The sequence below is a fragment of the Oncorhynchus nerka genome, linkage group LG10 (genome assembly GCF_034236695.1).
Source record: "Oncorhynchus nerka isolate Pitt River linkage group LG10, Oner_Uvic_2.0, whole genome shotgun sequence".
NCBI classification, from domain to species: Eukaryota; Metazoa; Chordata; class Actinopteri; order Salmoniformes; family Salmonidae; genus Oncorhynchus; species Oncorhynchus nerka.
This window is the reverse complement of record NC_088405.1, coordinates 3,552,649-3,571,487: the sequence shown is the minus strand read 5'-3', so window position 1 is coordinate 3,571,487 and position 18,839 is coordinate 3,552,649. Positions and strand designations below refer to the sequence as shown.

At 50.9% G+C, this 18,839-nt stretch overlaps 1 protein-coding gene across 1 annotated transcript in view; it reads right to left on the bottom strand.

Moving 5' to 3' along the window:
* Positions 1 to 4,580: 4,580 nt before the first annotated feature.
* The window catches only part of LOC135573634 (thrombospondin-2-like), an 81,324-nt gene continuing 67,065 nt past the window's right edge, over positions 4,581 to 18,839 (bottom strand). Inside the window, exons 16-20 of the mRNA XM_065022928.1 lie at positions 15,626 to 15,853; positions 15,390 to 15,520; positions 15,108 to 15,248; positions 13,129 to 13,226; positions 4,581 to 4,946 (exon numbers count right to left, since the gene is read on the bottom strand). Coding sequence (XP_064879000.1) covers positions 4,790 to 4,946; positions 13,129 to 13,226; positions 15,108 to 15,248; positions 15,390 to 15,520; positions 15,626 to 15,853 — 755 coding nt within the window. The 3' untranslated portion in view covers positions 4,581 to 4,789. The remainder of the gene's footprint in view (positions 4,947 to 13,128; positions 13,227 to 15,107; positions 15,249 to 15,389; positions 15,521 to 15,625; positions 15,854 to 18,839) is intronic.

Genomic DNA, 18,839 nt, shown 5'->3' with positions numbered 1-18,839 from the left:
GAGGACTGGAGGAGGGTGAAGTGGGGAGGGAGGAGGACTGGAGGAGGGGTGAAGTGGTGGAGGGAGGACTGGAGGAGGGTGAAGTGGTGGAGGGAGGACTGGAGGAGGGTGAGTGGTGAAGTGGTGAAGTGGGGAGGACTGGAGGAGGGGGTGAAGTGGTGGAGGGAGGACTGAGGAGGGTGAAGTGGTGGAGGGGGTGAGGAGGGACTGGAGGAGGGTGAGGGAGGACTGGAGGAGGGTGAAGTGGTGGAGGACTGGAGGAGGGTGAAGTGGTGGAGGGAGGACTGGAGGAGGGAGGACTGGAGGAGGGTGAAGTGGTTGAGGGAGGACTGGAGGAGGGTGAAGTGGTTGAGGGAGGACTGGAGGAGGGAGGACTGGAAGAGGGTGAAGTGGTGGAGGGAGGACTGGAGGAGGGTGAAGTGGTGGAGGGATGACTGGAGGAGGGTGAAGTTGTGCAGGGAGGACTGGAGGAGGGTGAAGTGGTGGAGGGAGGACTGGAGGAGGGTGAAGTGGTGGAGGGAGAACTGGAGGAGGGTGAAGTGGTGCAGGGAGGACTGGAGGAGGGTGAAGTGGTGCAGCGAGGACTGGAGGAGGGTGAAGTGGTGCAGGGAGGACTGGAGGAGGGTGACGTGGTGCAGGGAGGACTGGAGGAGGGTGAAGTTGTACAGGGAGGACTGGAGGAGGGTGAAGTGGTCGAGGGCGGACTGGAGGAGGGTGAAGTGGTGGACGGAGGACTGGAGGAGGATGGAGGACGGAGGGGTGCAGCATTATCTCAGTATGAACAGATCTCAGTTATCTGGAAGAGATTGGGAGAAGAAAAACACAAAAAATGTACTTTACTGACGTGTGTGTGTGTCTGTGTATTTGTGTATGTTTGTGTAGGTGTGCGTGTGTGTATGTTTTTGTGGCTGTACATGTGTGTCTGCATAGTTGTGTGTGTGTTAGTATATTTGTGAAAGTGTACGTGTATGTTTGTGTATGTTTGTGTGGGTGTACGTGTGCGTCTGTGTATTTGTATGGGTGTATGTTCGTGTGTGTGTGTCACCTATCTGAGGTCAGAGAAGAGTGTGTGTGTGTGTGTGTGTGTGTGTGTGTGTGTGTGTGTGTGTGTGTGTGTGTGTGTGTGTGCGTGAGTGTACGTGTGTTTATGTGTTTATGTGTGTGCCTCACCTCTACAGGTGTATCTGAGGTCAGAGAAGAGGGTGTGTGTGTGTGTGTGTGTGTGTGTGTGTGTGTGTGTGTGAGAGAGAGAGTGTACATGTACGTGTGTGTGTGTCTCACCTCTACAGGTGTATCTGAGGTCAGAGAAGAGGGTGTGTGTGTGTGTAATGTAATCAACACTGCTAGCTAGCCAGCTAGCCCCGAATAGCAGCACAGTAGCACAGTAGAAACTATTACACTCAACGGAACGACTTGATTAGTGTAGTGTCAACAACGCAGACACTGTCAGCTAGCCTACATAGTCAACAACGCAGCCTCTGCCAGCTAGCCTACTTCAGCAGTACTGTATCATTTTAATCATTTTAGTCAATAAGATTCTTGCTACGTAAGCTTAACTTTCTGAACACTCGAGACGTGTAGTCCACTTGTCATTCCAATCTCCTTTGCATTAGCGTAGCCTCTTGTGTAGCCTGTCAACTATGTGTCTGTCTATCCCTGTTCTCTCCTCTCTGCACAGACCATACAAACGCTCCACACCGCGTGGCCGCGGCCACCCTAATCTGGTGGTCCCAGCGCGCACGACCCACGTGGAGTTCCAGGTCTCCGGTAGCCTCTGGAACTGCCGATCTGCGGCCAACAAGGCAGAGTTCATCTCAGCCTATGCCTCCCTCCAGTGCCTCGACTTCTTGGCACTGACGGAAACAGGGATCACCACAGACAACACTGCTACTCCTACTGCTCTCTCTTCGTCTGCCCACGTGTTCTCGCACACCCCGAGAGCTTCTGGTCAGCGGGGTGGTGGCACCGGGATCCTCATCTCTCCCAAGTGGTCATTCTCTCTTTCTCCCCTTACCCATCTGTCTATCGCCTCCTTTGAATTCCATGCTGTCACAGTTACCAGCCCTTTCAAGCTTAACATCCTTATCATTTATCGCCCTCCAGGTTCCCTCGGAGAGTTCATCAATGAGCTTGATGCCTTGATAAGCTCCTTTCCTGAGGACGGCTCACCTCTCACAGTTCTGGGCGACTTTAACCTCCCCACGTCTACCTTTGACTCATTCCTCTCTGCCTCCTTCTTTCCACTCCTCTCCTCTTTGACCTCACCCTCTCACCTTCCCCCTACTCACAAGGCAGGAAATACGCTCGACCTCATCTTTACTAGATGCTGTTCTTCCACTAACCTCATTGCAACTCCCTCCAAGTCTCCGACCACTGCCTTGTATCCTTTTCCCTCTCGCTCTCATCCAACACTTCCCACACTGCCTCTACTCGGATGGTATCGCGCCGTCCCAACCTTCGCTCTCTCTCCCCGCTACTCTCTCCTCTTCCATCCTATCATCTCTTCCCTCTGCTCAAACCTTCTCCAACCTATCTCCTGATTCTGCCTCCTCAACCCTCCTCTCCTCCCTTTCTGCATCCTTTGACTCTCTATGTCCCCTATCCTCCAGGCCGGCTCGGTCCTCCCCTCCCGCTCCGTGGCTCGACGACTCATTGCGAGCTCACAGAACAGGGCTCCGGGCAGCCGAGCGGAAATGGAGGAAAACTCGCCTCCCTGCGGACCTGACATCCTTTCACTCCCTCCTCTCTACATTTTCCTCTTCTCTCTCTGCTGCTAAAGCCACTTTCTACCACTCTAAATTCCAAGCATCTGCCTCTAACCCTAGGAAGCTCTTTGCAACCTTCTCCTCCCTCCTGAATCCTCCTCCCTCCCCCTCCTCCCTCTCTGCAGATGACTTCGTCAACCATTTTGAAAAGAAGTTTGACGACATCCGATCCTCGACACCGCTGGTTCTGCTCACACTGCCCTACCCTGTGCTCTGACCTCTTTCTCCCCTCTCTCTCCAGATGAAATCTCGCGTCTTGTGACGGCCGGCCGCCCAACAACCTGCCCGCTTGACCCTATCCCCTCCTCTCTTCTCCAGACCATTTCCGGAGACCTTCTCCCTTACCTCACCTCGCTCATCAACTCATCCCTGACCGCTGGCTACGTCCCTTCCGTCTTCAAGAGAGCGAGAGTTGCACCCCTTCTGAAAAAACCTACACTCGATCCCTCCGATGTCAACAACTACAGACCAGTATCCCTTCTTTCTTTTCTCTCCAAAACTCTTGAACGTGCCGTCCTTGGCCAGCTCTCCCGCTATCTCTCTCAGAATGACCTTCTTGATCCAAATCAGTCAGGTTTCAAGACTAGTCATTCAACTGAGACTGCTCTTCTCTGTATCACGGAGGCGCTCCGCACTGCTAAAGCTAACTCTCTCTCCTCTGCTCTCATCCTTCTAGACCTATCGGCTGCCTTCGATACTGTGAACCATCAGATCCTCCTCTCCACCCTCTCCGAGTTGGGCATCTCCGGCGCGTCCCACGCTTGGATTGCGTCCTACCTGACAGGTCGCTCCTACCAGGTGGCGTGGCGAGAATCCGTCTCCACACCACGTGCTCTCACCACTGGTGTCCCCCAGGGCTCTGTTCTAGGCCCTCTCCTATTCTCGCTATACACCAAGTCACTTGGCTCTGTCATAACCTCACATGGTCTCTCCTATCATTGCTATGCAGACGACACACAATTAATCTTCTCCTTTCCCCCTTCTGATGACCAGGTGGCGAATCGCATCTCTGCATGTCTGGCAGACATATCAGTGTGGATGACGGATCACCACCTCAAGCTGAACCTCAGCAAGACGGAACTGCTCTTCCTCCCGGGGAAGGACTGCCCGTTCCATGATCTCGCCATCACGGTTGACAACTCCATTGTGTCCTCCTCCCAGAGCGCTAAGAACCTTGGCGTGATCCTGGACAACACCCTGTCGTTCTCAACTAACATCAAGGCGGTGGCCCGTTCCTGTCGGTTCATGCTCTACAACATCCGCAGAGTACGACCCTGCCTCACACAGGAAGCGGTGCAGGTCCTAATCCAGGCACTTGTCATCTCCCGTCTGGATTACTGCAACTCGCTGTTGGCTGGGCTCCCTGCCTGTGCCATTAAACCCCTACAACTCATCCAGAACGCCGCAGCCCGTCTGGTGTTCAACCTTCCCAAGTTCTCTCACGTCACCCCGCTCCTCCGCTCTCTCCACTGGCTTCCAGTTGAAGCTCGCATCCGCTACAAGACCATGGTGCTTGCCTACGGAGCTGTGAGGGGAACGGCACCTCAGTACCTCCAGGCTCTGATCAGGCCCTACACCCAAACAAGGGCACTGCGTTCATCCACCTCTGGCCTGCTCGCCTCCCTACCACTGAGGAAGTACAGTTCCCGCTCAGCCCAGTCAAAACTGTTCGCTGCTCTGGCCCCCCAATGGTGGAACAAACTCCCTCACGACGCCAGGACAGCGGAGTCACTCACCACCTTCCGGAGACACCTGAAACCCCACCTCTTTAAGGAATACCTAGGATAGGATAAAGTAATCCCTCTCACCCCCCCTTAAAAGATTTAGATGCACTACTGTTCCACTGGATGTCATAAGGTGAATGCACCAATTTGTAAGTCGCTCTGGATAAGAGCGTCTGCTAAATGACTTAAATGTAAATGTAAATGTGTGTGTGTGTGTTTATGTGTGTGCCTCACCTCTACAGGTGTAGCTGAGGTCAGAGAAGAGGGTGTGTGTGTGTGTGTGTACGTGTGTTTATGTGTTTATGTGTGTGCCTCACCTCTACAGGTGTATCTGAGGTCAGAGAAGAGGATGTGTTCTTGTGAGAAGACAAACAGTCCGAGTCTCCCTCCAGCCAGAGTTCTGTCATACACCGGCCCAGAGTCAGCTAGGATGGACCTGCCCTCAGACACCACTATCCTACACACACACACACATGCACGCACACACACACGCACACACACACACACCCCGAGTCAGCTGGAAGAGACACCATCAAACACCACTACTGCACATACACAAAGAGGTTAGATGCCAAAGTTCAGAGGTTAATTAGATACCTAATGAAGCCAGTATTGGGTAGGTGGATGAGGATAGGAGTTACTGTTGGGTTAGAGTTAGTTAGGGTTACAGTTAGTTAGGGTTAGAGGTTAGGGTTGGTTAGGGTTAGTTAGGGTTAGAATTAGTTAGGGTTAGAGGTTAGAGTTAGGGTTGGTTAGGGTTAGTTAGGGTTAGAGTTAGTTAGGGTTAGAGGTTAGTTAGAGTTAGAGTTAGTTTTAGTTAGGGTTAGAGGTTAGAGTTAGTTAGGATTAGTTAGGATTAGAGGTTAGAGTTAGTTAGGGTTAGTCAGGGTTAGAGTTAGTTAGGGTTAGGATTAGTTGGGGTTAGAGTTAGTTAGGGTTAGTTAGGGTTAGGGTTAGTTAGGGCTAGAGTTAGTTAGTGTTAGAGGTTAGAGTTAGGGTTAGTTAGGGTTGGTTAGAGTTAGTTAGGGTTAGGGTTAGTTAGGGTTAGAGTTAGTTAGGGTTAGGGTTAGTTAGGGTTAGGTTGTTCGGTGGAGTAAACAAAGAGACACGGAGGAAGGCAGGAGAGAGAAGCTATGAGCAGCAGACCAAGACGCGACTGTGGGCTTTGTTCCAAGCAGAATATCGTGCGGCTAGACCGACATTTCAAGTCTGTACATGCACTTAAGCCCAGTACTATGGAATGGACGAATGCTATGCAATCTAGCCGGGTTTCGACTGAGAGACAGCAGCCCGAATCAGGGCAGTATATGCAGCCTGACAACGGTGTTGAATCAGGGCAGTATATGCAGCCTGACAATGGTGTTGAATCAGGGCAGTATATGCAGCCTGACAATGGTGTTGAATCAGGGCAGTATATGCAGCCTGACAACGGTGTTGAATCAGGGCAGTATATGTAGCCTGACAACGGTGTTGAATCAGGGCAGTATATGCAGCCTGACAATGGTGTTGAATCAGGGCAGTATATGCAGCCTGACAACGGTGTTGAATCAGGGCAGTATATGCAGCCTGACAACGGTGTTGAATCAGGGCAGTATATGCAGCCTGACAATGGTGTTGAATCAGGGCAGTATATGCAGCCTGACAATGGTGTTGAATCAGGGCAGTATATGCAGCCTGACAATGGTGTTGAATCAGGGCAGTATATGCAGCCTGACAATGGTGTTGAATCAGGGCAGTATATGCAGCCTGACAATGGTGTTGAATCAGGGCAGTATATGCAGCCTGACATGGTGTTGAATCAGGGCAGTATATGCAGCCTGACATGGTGTTGAATCAGGGCAGTATATGCAGCCTGACATGGTGTTGAATCAGGGCAGTATATGCAGCCTGACATGGTGTTGAATCAGGGCAGTATATGCAGCCTGACATGGTGTTGAATCAGGGCAGTATATGCAGCCTGACATGGTGTTGAATCAGGGCAGTATATGCAGCCTGACAATGGTGTTGAATCAGGGCAGTATATGCAGCCTGACATGGTGTTGAATCAGGGCAGTATATGCAGCCTGACATGGTGTTGAATCAGGGCAGTATATGCAGCCTGACATGGTGTTGAATCAGGGCAGTATATGCAGCCTGACAACGGTGTTGAATCAGGGCAGTATATGCAGCCTGACAATGGTGTTGAATCAGGGCAGTATATGCAGCCTGACAACGGTGTTGAATCAGGGCAGTATATGCAGCCTGACAATGGTGTTGAACCAGGGCAGTATATGCAGCCTGACAACGGTGTTGAACCGCGGCTGGAGAACCCTGGGATTTTGCAGTGTTTTGAAAGTGAGTTGTCCGTGGAGCAGCAGCTGGTGGACGAGGGTGAGCAGTCAGCCGTGGTGGATCAGCAGCTGGTGGACGAGGGTGAGCAGTCAGCGGTGGTGGATCAGCAGCTGGTGGACGAGGGTGAGCAGTCAGCCGTGGTGGAGCAGCAGCTGGTGGACGAGGGTGAGCAGTCAGTGGTGGTGGATCAGCAGCTGGTGGACGAGGGTGAGCAGTCAGCCGTGGTGGAGCAGCAGCTGGTGGACGAGGGTGAGCAGTCAGCCGTGGTGGAGCAGCAGCTGGTGGACGAGGGTGAGCAGTCAGCCGTGGTGGAGCAGCAGCTGGTGGACGAGGGTGAGCAGTCAGCCGAGGTGGAGCAGCAGCTGGTGGACGAGGGTGAGCAGTCAGTGGTGGAGCAGCAGCTGGTGGACGAGGGTGAGCAGTCAGCCGTGGTGGATCAGCAGCTGGTGGACGAGGGTGAGCAGTCAGCCGTGGTGGATCAGCAGCTGGTGGACGAGGGTGAGCAGTCAGCCGTGGTGGATCAGCAGCTGGTGGACGAGGGTGAGCAGTCAGCCGTGGTGGATCAGCAGCTGGTGGACGAGGGTGAGCAGTCAGCCGTGGTGGATCAGCAGCTGGTGGACGAGGGTGAGCAGTCAGCGGTGGTGGATCAGCAGCTGGGGGACGAGGGTGAGCAGTCAGCCGTGGTGGATCAGCAGCTGGTGGACGAGGGTGAGCAGTCAGCCGTGGTGGATCAGCAGCTGGTGGACGAGGGTGAGCAGTCAGCGGTGGTGGATCAGCAGCTGGTGGACGAGGGTGAGCAGTCAGCCGTGGTGGATCAGCAGCTGGTGGACGAGGGTGAGCAGTCAGCCGTGGTGGATCAGCAGCTGGGGGACGAGGGTGAGCAGTCAGCCGTGGTGGATCAGCAGCTGGTGGACGAGGGTGAGCAGTCAGCCGTGGTGGATCAGCAGCTGGTGGACGAGGGTGAGCAGTCAGCCGTGGTGGATCAGCAGCTGGGGGACGAGAGTGAGCAGGCGGCGGGTGCGTCGGCGGCGGTGCAGCCAACCAGTCAGGTCGGTAGTGAACCGTGCTCGGAACCGAGGGAGCAAAGCTGCGTCGTGGCGACTTCCACGGAGACTTCCACAAATTGACAATAGTTGCACCAGTATATCCCGAGTACGGGAATTCCTCCGCATTATGTCAGAGGGCAAGGCCGATGAAGGACTGTGTTTTCTGGATAACTACAGACGTGTGTCTGAGTGGTATGGCACCATCCACGTTAAAAATGCACCGAGCCGATGTTCGAGGTTTCCTGAATTATCTTATTCAGTTCCGGCCAAATGGTATGCAAGCTAAGGTCAGTGGAATTCGAAAGATGTTACTCTGCTTGGCGAAGATGGACAGGGACTTGCGGCAGAGCCAGGCAACGCACAGGGCAAAAGTGAGGAGGAATACACTTGGCTTAAACGATTCCATCAGATCAGGCCTCATCTGACTGGAATGACCTCAGTCACAGAACTCTTCTTTATCACATCCCGTGGTCAACCGTACGGTAATCTGTGTGAGTATGTGGGCCAAATATTTGCAGAGTTTGGCATTGGAAGTAAAGTGACCGGTACAATTCGACGAAGTGTTGCCACATTGAACTTTAACTAAGGGTCGGTTACAGACTGGGGAACTGTGGCTGACCATATGTGTCACTCTCTGGAAACGCAGGCACGGCACTACCGGTACCATAATTTGCCCAAAAATGCCAGCCGGGCCCGGACACTGATTGAGGGACAAATCAATCCATGATTAACTGATTAAATGAGGTATATTTGTTTGAAATTCACCCTCGTATTTGTGTCATTATGCATTAAAATTATTAAAAATGTGTTTCATTTTGGGTTACCAGGTGCCTATTTTCAATCACCAGTTGCAAATAAAACAATTTTTGAAATGTTTGGACTTTTTTCACAACTATTTTTGAAACCTCCATAAATGTACCTTTGGCGCCCTCCTGTGAATTTTCCCCAGTAGTACGCTACTCCCATAGGGGGCATGAATATTAGGAGTCCCGGTAAATGTATTTAGAACCATATTTTTATTTTTGGGTTACCAAGTTCCTATTTTCAATCACCAGTTGCACAGAGGTATATCCTAATCCGCATCCACAAAAATATTTTAAACCTTCCATAAAGCACTCAGGACGGCCCCCATTGATAGAGGGCCGTAGTAGGGTGCTCACATAGCGGGCATTAATATTAGAATGCCCGGTAAATGCATTTAGAACCGTATTTTAACTTTTGGGTTACCAGGTGCATATATGCCAATACTAATCCGCATCCACAAAAATATTTTAAACCTTCCATAAATCACTCAGGACGGCCCCCATTCATAGAGGGCCGTAGTAGAGTACTCCCATAGCGGGCATGAATGTTAGGGAGCCCGGTAAATGCATATAGAACCGTGTTTCATTTTGGGTTACCACGTGCCGATTTTCAATCACCAGGTGCACGGCTGTGACAATTTGGCACTAATTTTCAAAAAATGATTAAAAATACTTCCCGAAGGGCTAGAGGTCCCAAATTTCGGCTCATACCCTCTCTCGTGATGGGCAACAATTACACCATGTAAAAAAGTTAGCATCCACAGGCACCTATGCGCCCTGTAACGTTCACTTTTTTCCCCAAAACTTAAAACACGATTTCCTATTAAAATGTTTTATACAAAAACGGTTTCAATTCAATGGAAATGCTCGTCTATATGTGCCCTTTCGTGCAAAAAAACCCATCCAGATTGGAGGTGTACTTTTTGATTTATTCACGTTTTGGTGTATCTGAATTTGACCCCCAATGGCGGGGCACACAGAAGCCCTGTGAGGTTCAGGGCTTATGTCGATAATTTGGCCTGCCCGTTAATGACACACTCAGTGGCGGGTGGACCAGACAGGTACCGGCGCGAAATCAGAAACCTGGTTTTTGACAACAAGACGTCCATGTCCTAGAGAGACGGGGGTGGTGCCAAACTGCCCGGATAGAAAATTAGTAATGGACACTTTTGAGGGATGTGAGCCCCTCGGAACCATGGTACTTTGGACCTTTTCCGCCGGGGGCCGATTTGGTGGTTTGACCAGCCCCTTCGGCGCCCTATTTGTCCTAACTTTTGATCCATGTTTCCCAGCTTGGTGGTGGGAGGATATTGAGCTCTGTCCTGGGCAGGTGCTCTATCCCAGCTATTACCTTGTGGGTTTGGTTCATCAATGACCATGGTTCTGGTCCAATGAAGGTGCCCGTCCCTTCGGCGACCGATTGGTGGTTGTTTATCCCCGGTGAGGGCTAGCTCTCCAGTCCAGTCCCACTCTTGGTTCACGGTGCGTCTCCATGGTTCTCCTCTGTTGTCCAGCCAGTGTAATTTCCTCTGACCGATTTGCATCCGTTTTCCACTTGGGAGGGCCTCTATCGGCCGGCCTTTGGCTGGTGTTCTGATGGATTGTTCCTCCCGCCCCACGTGGATTGGCCTCTATCGGGGGAGCCCCTTTCAGAGACGATTGACCCCCTATTTCAATACACTCCAGCCACGCACCGTTCGTGCGAGATCCAGCCGAACTGTCTGACCCAGTGGCCCTTCATTGGTGTTCCGGTGCGGGGAGTGACACACCCAGGCTGCGAAGCATGTGGTGATGGTCATCCCGTAACGCATCGGCGCCACAGACACATATTCTCAAACCCTGTCTTTAAAGTGGACCTACCCGGCTGACCCAAGCGGTCTGACCGAGGTTGTGGTTCTGTTTTTTCCCGGTTGATGGCGTTCCGAATGTACCCTCCAGCTAGACAAGAGACCTCTCGAGCGGCGCCCCGGCTCCTGTGGCTTCGGCCATGGGCAGTTCAGGGCCTCCCGCTGGGCGCACGGTGGATTGCGCCAGGGCCTCCTCCCCTGACGGGATAGGACCGGTCCCTGGTTGTTCTTTGCTTAGTGCGACCAGGTACAACCTCTATGTTGTGAGTGGCTACCTGGTTGATCCTGCCAGTAGTATATGCTTGTCTGAAATATGAAGCCATGCAAGTCTAAGTACACACGGCCGGTAGAGTGAAACTGCGAATGGCTCATTAAATCAGTTCTGGTTCCTTTGATCGCTCCAACGTTACTTGGATAACTGTGGCAATTCTAGAGCTAATACATGCCAACGAGCACTGACCTCCGGGGATGCGTGCATTTATCAGACCCAAAACCCATGCGGGCCAATCTCGGTTGCCCCGGCCGCTTTTGTGACTCTAGATAACTTTGATCCGATCACGTGGCCTTTGTGGCGGAGACGTCTCATTTGAATGTCCGCCCTATCAACTTTCGATGGTACTTTCTGTGCCTACCATGGTTACCACGGGTAACGGGGAATCAGGGTTCGATTCCGAAGAGGGAGCCTGATAAATGGCTACCACATCCAAGGAAGGCAGCAGGCGCGCAAATTACCCACTCCCGACTCGGTGAGGTAGTGACGAAAAATAACAATACAGGACTCTTTCGAGGCCCTGTAATTGGAATGAGTACACTTTAAATCCTTTAACGAGGATCCATTGGAGGGCAAGTCTGGTGCCAGCAGCAGCGGTAATTCCAGCTCCAATAGCGTATCTTAAAGCTCGTATCGGGATCGAGCGCCCAATCTTCTTTCGGGACAGAAGGCGTCTTCCTCCACCTTCATCCTTCAATACAAATGGGTTACCAGGTATACAGAAAAGGGAAAGAGTCCAGAGGCCCAGAGAGAGAGTGGGCAAGCGGACTAAGAAAGGTGGGTGCCCGGCTGGAAAGTACCACCGGCACCTGGTAACCCAGAGTCCAGAGTCCAGAGGCCAAAGAGAGAGAGTGGGCAAGCGGACTAAAAAAGGTGGGTGCCCGGCTGGAAAGTACCACCGGCACCTGGTAACCCAGAGTCCAGAGACCCAGAGAGAGAGTGGGCAAGCAGACTAAAAAAGGTGGGTGCCCGGCTGGAAAGTACCACCAGCACCTGGTAACCCAGAGTCCAAAGTCCAGAGGCCCAGAGAGAGAGTGGGCAAGCAGACTAAAAAAGGTGGGTGCCCGCCTGGAAAGTACCACCAGCACTTGGTAACCCATTAGTGTGGCCTTAGGGTGACCAGGTGCACGACATCCGGTTTGGGTCACCAGGTGCACGGGGTTCGTAACAGCGCGGCTATATGCTTTATAGTCCGGGGAAGGGTGCCCTGGTTCACCTGGTGTGCGAGGTTGTGGAGGTGGGGGGTATCCCCTGCTGGAATCATCCCTGGAAATATAGGGGTGTTACCCGGGTGATGAGTGAGGTCCTATAGGCCTTTATGTGTCCTCTCATGCCCGGAGAGAGAGGCCTGTTCCCGGATAGGGAGTGAGTGATGAGGCCTGTAACCCGGATAGGGAGTTAAGGCCTTTAGGCCTGTATGTGTCCTCTCATCCCAGGAGAGAGAGGCCTGTTCCTGGATATTGAGTGAGTGATGAGGCCTGTAACCCGGATAGGGAGTAAAGGCCTTTATGCCTGTATGTGTCCTCTCGTGCCCAGATAGAGGCCTGTAACCCGGATATTGAGTGATGACCTTTAGGCCTGTATGTGTCCTCTCATGCCCGGAGAGAAAGGCCTGTTCCCGGATAGGGAGTGAGTGATGAGGCCTGTTCCCGGATAGGGAGTGAGTGATGAGGCCTGTAACCCGGATAGGGAGTTAAGGCCTTTAGGCCTGTATGTGTCCTCTCATCCCAGGAGAGAGAGGCCTGTTCCTGGATATTGAGTGAGTGATGAGGCCTGTAACCCGGATAGGGAGTAAAGGCCTTTATGCCTGTATGTGTCCTCTCGTGCCCAGATAGAGGCCTGTAACCCGGATATTGAGTGATGACCTTTAGGCCTGTATGTGTCCTCTCATGCCCGGAGAGAGAGGCCTGTTCCCGGATAGGGAGTGAGTGATGAGGCCTGTTCCCGGATAGGGAGTGAGTGATGAGGCCTGTAACCCGGATAGGGAGTTAAGGCCTTTAGGCCTGTATGTGTCCTCTCATGCCCAGATAGAGGCCTGTAACCCGGATAGGGAGTTAAGGCCTTTAGGCCTGTATGTGTCCTCTCATGCCCAGATAGAGGCCTGTAACCCGGATAGGGAGTTAAGGCCTTTAGGCCTGTATGTGTCCTCTCAAGCCCTATATGCATATGGAGGTACCAGGCCAGGGCAGTGGCTTTTTGGCCTATGGGCCTATGGGCCTTTTTTGGGTTAGGGTTAGAGTTAGGGTTAGGATAAGGGTTAGAGTTAGGGTTAGGGTTAGAGGGTTAGAGTTAGGGTTAGGTTTAGAGTTAGGGTTTGTGTTATGGGTTGGAGGTTAAGTACCTTATGAAGCCGGTCTTGGGTCGGTGGATGAGGTGCCAGCGGTAGGCAGTGTAGTCCTTCCAGCCCATGTTGTTGGGGTCGTGCCACAGTGTGCGAACCTAAGGACCCACACACATACGTTTACTTCAGGGTGAGAGGTGTGTGTCCTGTGTGTACCTGCTGTATGGTGTTTCCTGTGTGTACCTGCTGTATGGTGTTTCCTGTGTGTACCTGCTGTGTGGTGTTTCCTGTGTGTACCTGCTGTGTGTACCTGCTGTGTGGTGTTTCCTGTATGTACCTGCTGTATGGTGTTTCCTGTGTGTACCTGCTGTGTGGTGTTTCCTGTGTGTACCTGCTGTGTGTACCTGCTGTGTGGTGTTTCCTGTGTGTACCTGCTGTATGGTGTTTCCTGTGTGTACCTGCGGTATGGTGTTCGCTGTGTGTACCTGCTGTGTGGTGTTTCATGTGTGTACCTGCTGTATGGTGTTTCCTGTATGTACCTGCTGTATGGTGTTTCCTGTATGTACCTGCTGTATGGTGTTTCTTGTGTGTACCTGCTGTGTGGTGTTTCCTGTGTGTACCCGCTCTGTGGTGTTTCTTATGTGTACCTGCTGTGTGGTGTTTCATGTGTGTACCTGCTGTATGGTGTTTCCTGTGTGTACCTGCTGTGTGTACCTGCTGTGTGGTGTTTCATGTGTGTACCTGCTGTATGGTGTTTCCTGTGTGTACCTGCGGTATGGTGTTTCCTGTGTGTACCTGCTGTATGGTGTTTCCTGTGTGTACCTGCTGTGTGGTGTTTCCTGTGTGTACCTGCTGTATGGTGTTTCCTGTGTGTACCTGCTGTGTGGTGCTTCCTGTGTGTACCTGCTGTGTAGTGTTTCTTGTGTGTACCTGCTGTGTAGTGTTTCTTGTGTGTACCTGCTGTGTGGTGTTTCCTGTGTGTACCTGCTGTGTAGTGTTTCTTGTGTGTACCTGCTGTATGGTGTTTCCTGTGTGTACCTGCTGTGTGGTGTTTCCTGTGTGTACCTGCTGTGTGGTGTTTCCTGTGTGTACCTGCTGTGTGGTGTTTCCTGTGTGTACCTGCTGTGTGTACCTGCTGTGTGGTCTTTCCTGTGTGTACCTGCTGTGTAGTGTTTCCTGTGTGTACCTGCGGTATGGTGTTCGCTGTGTGTACCTGCTGTGTGGTGTTTCCTGTGTGTACCCGCTCTGTGGCGTTTCTTATGTGTACCTGCTGTGTGGTGTTTCATGTGTGTACCTGCTGTATGGTGTTTCCTGTGTGTACCTGCGGTATGGTGTTTCCTGTGTGTACCTGCTGTGTGGTGTTTGCTGTGTGTACCTGCTGTGTGGTGTTCCTGTGTGTACCTGCTGTATGGTGTTTCCTGTGTGTACCTGCTGTGTGGTGCTTCCTGTGTGTACCTGCTGTGTAGTGTTTCTTGTGTGTACCTGCTGTGTGGTGTTTCCTGTGTGTACCTGCTGTGTAGTGTTTCTTGTGTGTACCTGCTGTGTGGTGTTTCCTGTGTGTACCTGCTGTGTAGTGTTTCTTGTGTGTGCCTGCTGTATGGTGTTTCCTGTGTGTACCTGCTGTGTGGTGTTTCCTGTGTGTACCTGCTGTGTGGTGTTTCCTGTGTGTACCTGCTGTGTGGTGTTTCCTGTGTGTACCTGCTGTGTAGTGTTTCCTGTGTGTACCTGCTGTGTAGTGTTTCCTGTGTGTACCCTCTGTGTGTACCTGTTGTGTGGTGTTTCCTGTGTGTACCTGCTGTGTGGTGTTTCCTTTGTGTACGTTGTTTCCTGTGTGTACCTGCTTTGTAGTGTTTCCTGTGTGTACCTGCTGTGTGGTGTTTCCTGTGTGTACCTGTTGTGTGTGCCTTCTGTATTGTGTTTCCTGTGTGTACCTGCTGTATGGTGTTTCCTGTGTGTACCTGCTGTGTGGTGTTTCCTGTGTGTACCTGTTGTGTGGTCTTTCCTGTGTGTACCTGCTGTGTAGTGTTTCCTGTGTGTACCTGCTGTATGGTGTTTCCTGTGTGCCACAGGGCATTGCGGAGGGCCTCCCCAGGGCCTGAGCTTGAGTTGACCACTTTGAGAGAGACACCAGCGTTCCCAAATGCCCTGGAAGGACTCTTCTCCCAGTAAGCCTGGCTCACCTGGCAGGGTTAGAAGTTAGAGGTTTGAGGTAAGAGGTCAGGACTGGCTGACCGGGCAGGGTTAGAGGTCAGAGGTCAGGACTGGCTGACTGTGCAGGGTTAGAGGTCAGAGGTCAGTGTGTGTGTGTACTCCTGTCTGACCTGTTTCCACATGACAACGTAGAACCGTCTGCTGGACTGGAAGGAGAACACAAACCCTACATAGTCATCATCACGGTCTGTGTTCACGTAGAATGTCCCACTGAAGTCTACCGCACGGAACTCATCAAAACCTGAGAACACACACGCACACGCATTCACAAACGCACATGAAAACTACACAAACACCACCCAGATCAGCGTTAATGCGGTCTTAGGTAAGAGGTCAGGGGTCGTACCCAAGGCGATGCCAGGGTCAGAGTTTGCAGTCTGTAGCAGTTCGGTTCCGTGTCCTCGGACCACCCACAGAGGGTCAGACTGAGTGGTCCCCCGAGGGTCCAACAGAACCGTCTGAAACTTCCTGAAGTCTGTAACTCCAATACCACTGTTCTCTGAGCAAACATCTAGTGCATCTGGTATACTGTCATTATCAAAGTCATCCTTACAAGCATCACCACGACCATCATCTAGAGACAGAGGAGAGAGAGACAGGGAGAGGAGAGAGACAGGGAGAGGAGAGAGAGAGACAGAGGAGAGAGAGACAGGGAGAGGAGAGACAGGGAGAGGAGAGAGAGCGAGAGAGAGAGAGAGAGAGAGAGAGAGAGAGAGAGAGAGAGAGAGAGATGAGAGAGAAAGGGAGATTAGAGCAAGACAAGGAGAGGAGAGAGAGACAGAGGAGAGAGAGAGATGGAGAGGAGAACGAGAGAGAGAGACAGGGAGAGGAGAGAGAGACAGGGAGAGGAGAGAGAGACAGAGGAGAGGGAGAGGAGAGAGAGGAGAGAGAGACAGGGAGAGGAGAGAGAGACAGAGGAGAGAGAGAGAGAGGGAGAGGAGAGAGAGACAGGGAGAGGAGAGAGAGACAGAGGAGAGAGAGAGACAGGGAGAGGAGAGAGAGTAATATCATTATCAAAGTCATCTTTACAAGCATCACCACGACCATCATCTAGAGACAGAGGAGAGAGAGAGGAGAGAGGAGAGAGAGACAGGGAGAGGAGAGAGAGACAGAGGAGAGAGAGAGAGAGAGAGGAGAGAGAGACAGGGAGAGGAGAGAGAGACAGAGGAGAGAGAGAGAGAGAGACAGGGAGAGGAGAGAGAGACAGAGGAGAGAGAGAGAGAGAGACAGGGAGAGGAGAGAGAGGTAATATCATTATCAAAGTCATCCTTACAGAGACTGATAACGGTACAAACACACTAATAATGTGGTGTGTGTGTATATGTGTTGTGTGTGTATATGTGTTTGTGTGCCAGAGTCACTATTATTTGAGTCACAAGCAAGTTTCAAGTCACAATGTACGAGTCTCAAGTCGAGTCCCAAGTAGAAAGGGTCGAGTCTCGAGTCCAGGCCAAGTCGTGCATTCTAAGAGTAAGTCGAGTCACACATTTTTTCAAGTCGAGTAAAAAAATATATACATGCAATGACTTGTTCAACTACAAGTGGAGACCTTGGGACGAGAAGGTTCTATCTACAAGTGGAGACCTTGAGACGAGAATGTTCTATCTACAAGTGGAGACCTTGGGTCTAGAAGGTTCTATCTACAAGTAGAGACCTTGGGACTAGAAGGTTCTATCTACAAGTGGATACCTTGGGACGAGAATGTTCTATCTACAAGTGGAGACCTTGGGACTAGAAGGTTCTATCTACACATGGAGACCATGGGACTAGAAGGTTCTATCTACAAGTGGAGACCTTGGGACTAGAATGTTCTATCTACAAGTGGAGACCATGGGACTAGAAGGTTCTATCTTCAAGTGGAGACCTTGGGACTAGAAGGTTCTATCTACAAGTGGAGACCTTGGGACTAGAAGGTTCTATCTACAAGTGGAGACCTTGGGACTAAAAGTTTCTATCTACACGTGGAGACCATGGGACTAGAAGGTTCTATCTACAAGTGGATACCTTAGGACTAGAAGGTTCTTCTACAAGTGGAGACCTTGGGACTAGAATGTTCTATCTACACGTGGAGACCTTGGGACTAGAATGTTCTATCTACACGTGGAGACCTTGGGACTAAAAGTTTCTATCTACAAGTGGAGACCTTGGGACTAGAAGTTTCTATCTACAAGTGGAGACCTTGGGACTAGAAGTTTCTATCTACACGTGGAGACCTTGGGACTAGAATGTTCTATCTACACGTGGAGACCTTGGGACTAAAAGTTTCTATCTACAAGTGGAGACCTTGGGACGAGAAGGTTCTATCTACAAGTGGAGACCTTGAGACGAGAATGTTCTATCTACAAGTGGAGACCTTGGGACTAGAAGGTTCTATCTACAAGTGGAGACCTTGGGACTAGAAGGTTCTATCTACAAGTAGAGACCTTGGGACTAGAAGGTTCTATCTACAAGTGGATACCTTGGGATGAGAATGTTCTATCTACAAGTGGAGACCTTGGGACTAGAAGGTTCTATCTACACGTGGAGACCATGGGACTAGAAGGTTCTATCTACAAGTGGAGACCTTGGGACTAGAATGTTCTATCTACAAGTGGAGACCATGGGACTAGAAGGTTCTATCTTCAAGTGGAGACCTTGGGACTAGAAGGTTCTATCTACAAGTGGAGACCTTGGGACTAGAAGGTTCTATCTACAAGTGGAGACCTTGGGACTAAAAGTTTCTATCTACACGTGGAGACCATGGGACTAGAAGGTTCTATCTACAAGTGGATACCTTAGGACTAGAAGGTTCTTCTACAAGTGGAGACCTTGGGACTAGAATGTTCTATCTACAAGTGGAGACCTTGGGACTAGAATGTTCTATCTACACGTGGAGACCTTGGGACTAAAAGTTTCTATCTACAAGTGGAGACCTTGGGACTAGAAGTTTCTATCTACAAGTGGAGACCTTGGGACTAGAATGTTCTATCTACACGTGGAGACCTTGGGACTAGAAGGTTCTATCTACAAGTGGAGACCTTAGGACTAGAAGGTTCTATCCACAAGTGGAGACCTTGGGACTAGAATGTTCTATCTACACGTGGAGACCATGGGACTAGAAGTTTCTATCTACAAGTGGAGACCTTAGGACTAGAAGGTTCTATCCACAAGTGGAGACCTTGGGACTAGAAGGTTCTATCTACATAAACCCATTTGAACTTGGTGCTATATGATTATATCTGCAATCCAATCACTGGCCTGAACAAATACAGATGGACCAATCAGAACACGTCTTTGCCATCTCCCTCTAAGTATGGTGTAGGCTAATCTAGCCAGCAATAATGGTATGCAAGCAGAAAAACACTACACTGTCAGAAATGTTAAAGTAAATGATATTGTCACATTGTTGTTCAGTGATGACAGTAATTTGTCTGATGATCATAATACATTTCTTAAGAAAGAAGAATTCACTACAAAACAGTTCTGAGATGTGAACACTGATGGTCAATATCTAAGAACTATGCAGATAGAACCGTATAGTCAGTCCCAAGGTAACAACATTTTCTATTTTTTGAGGCTAC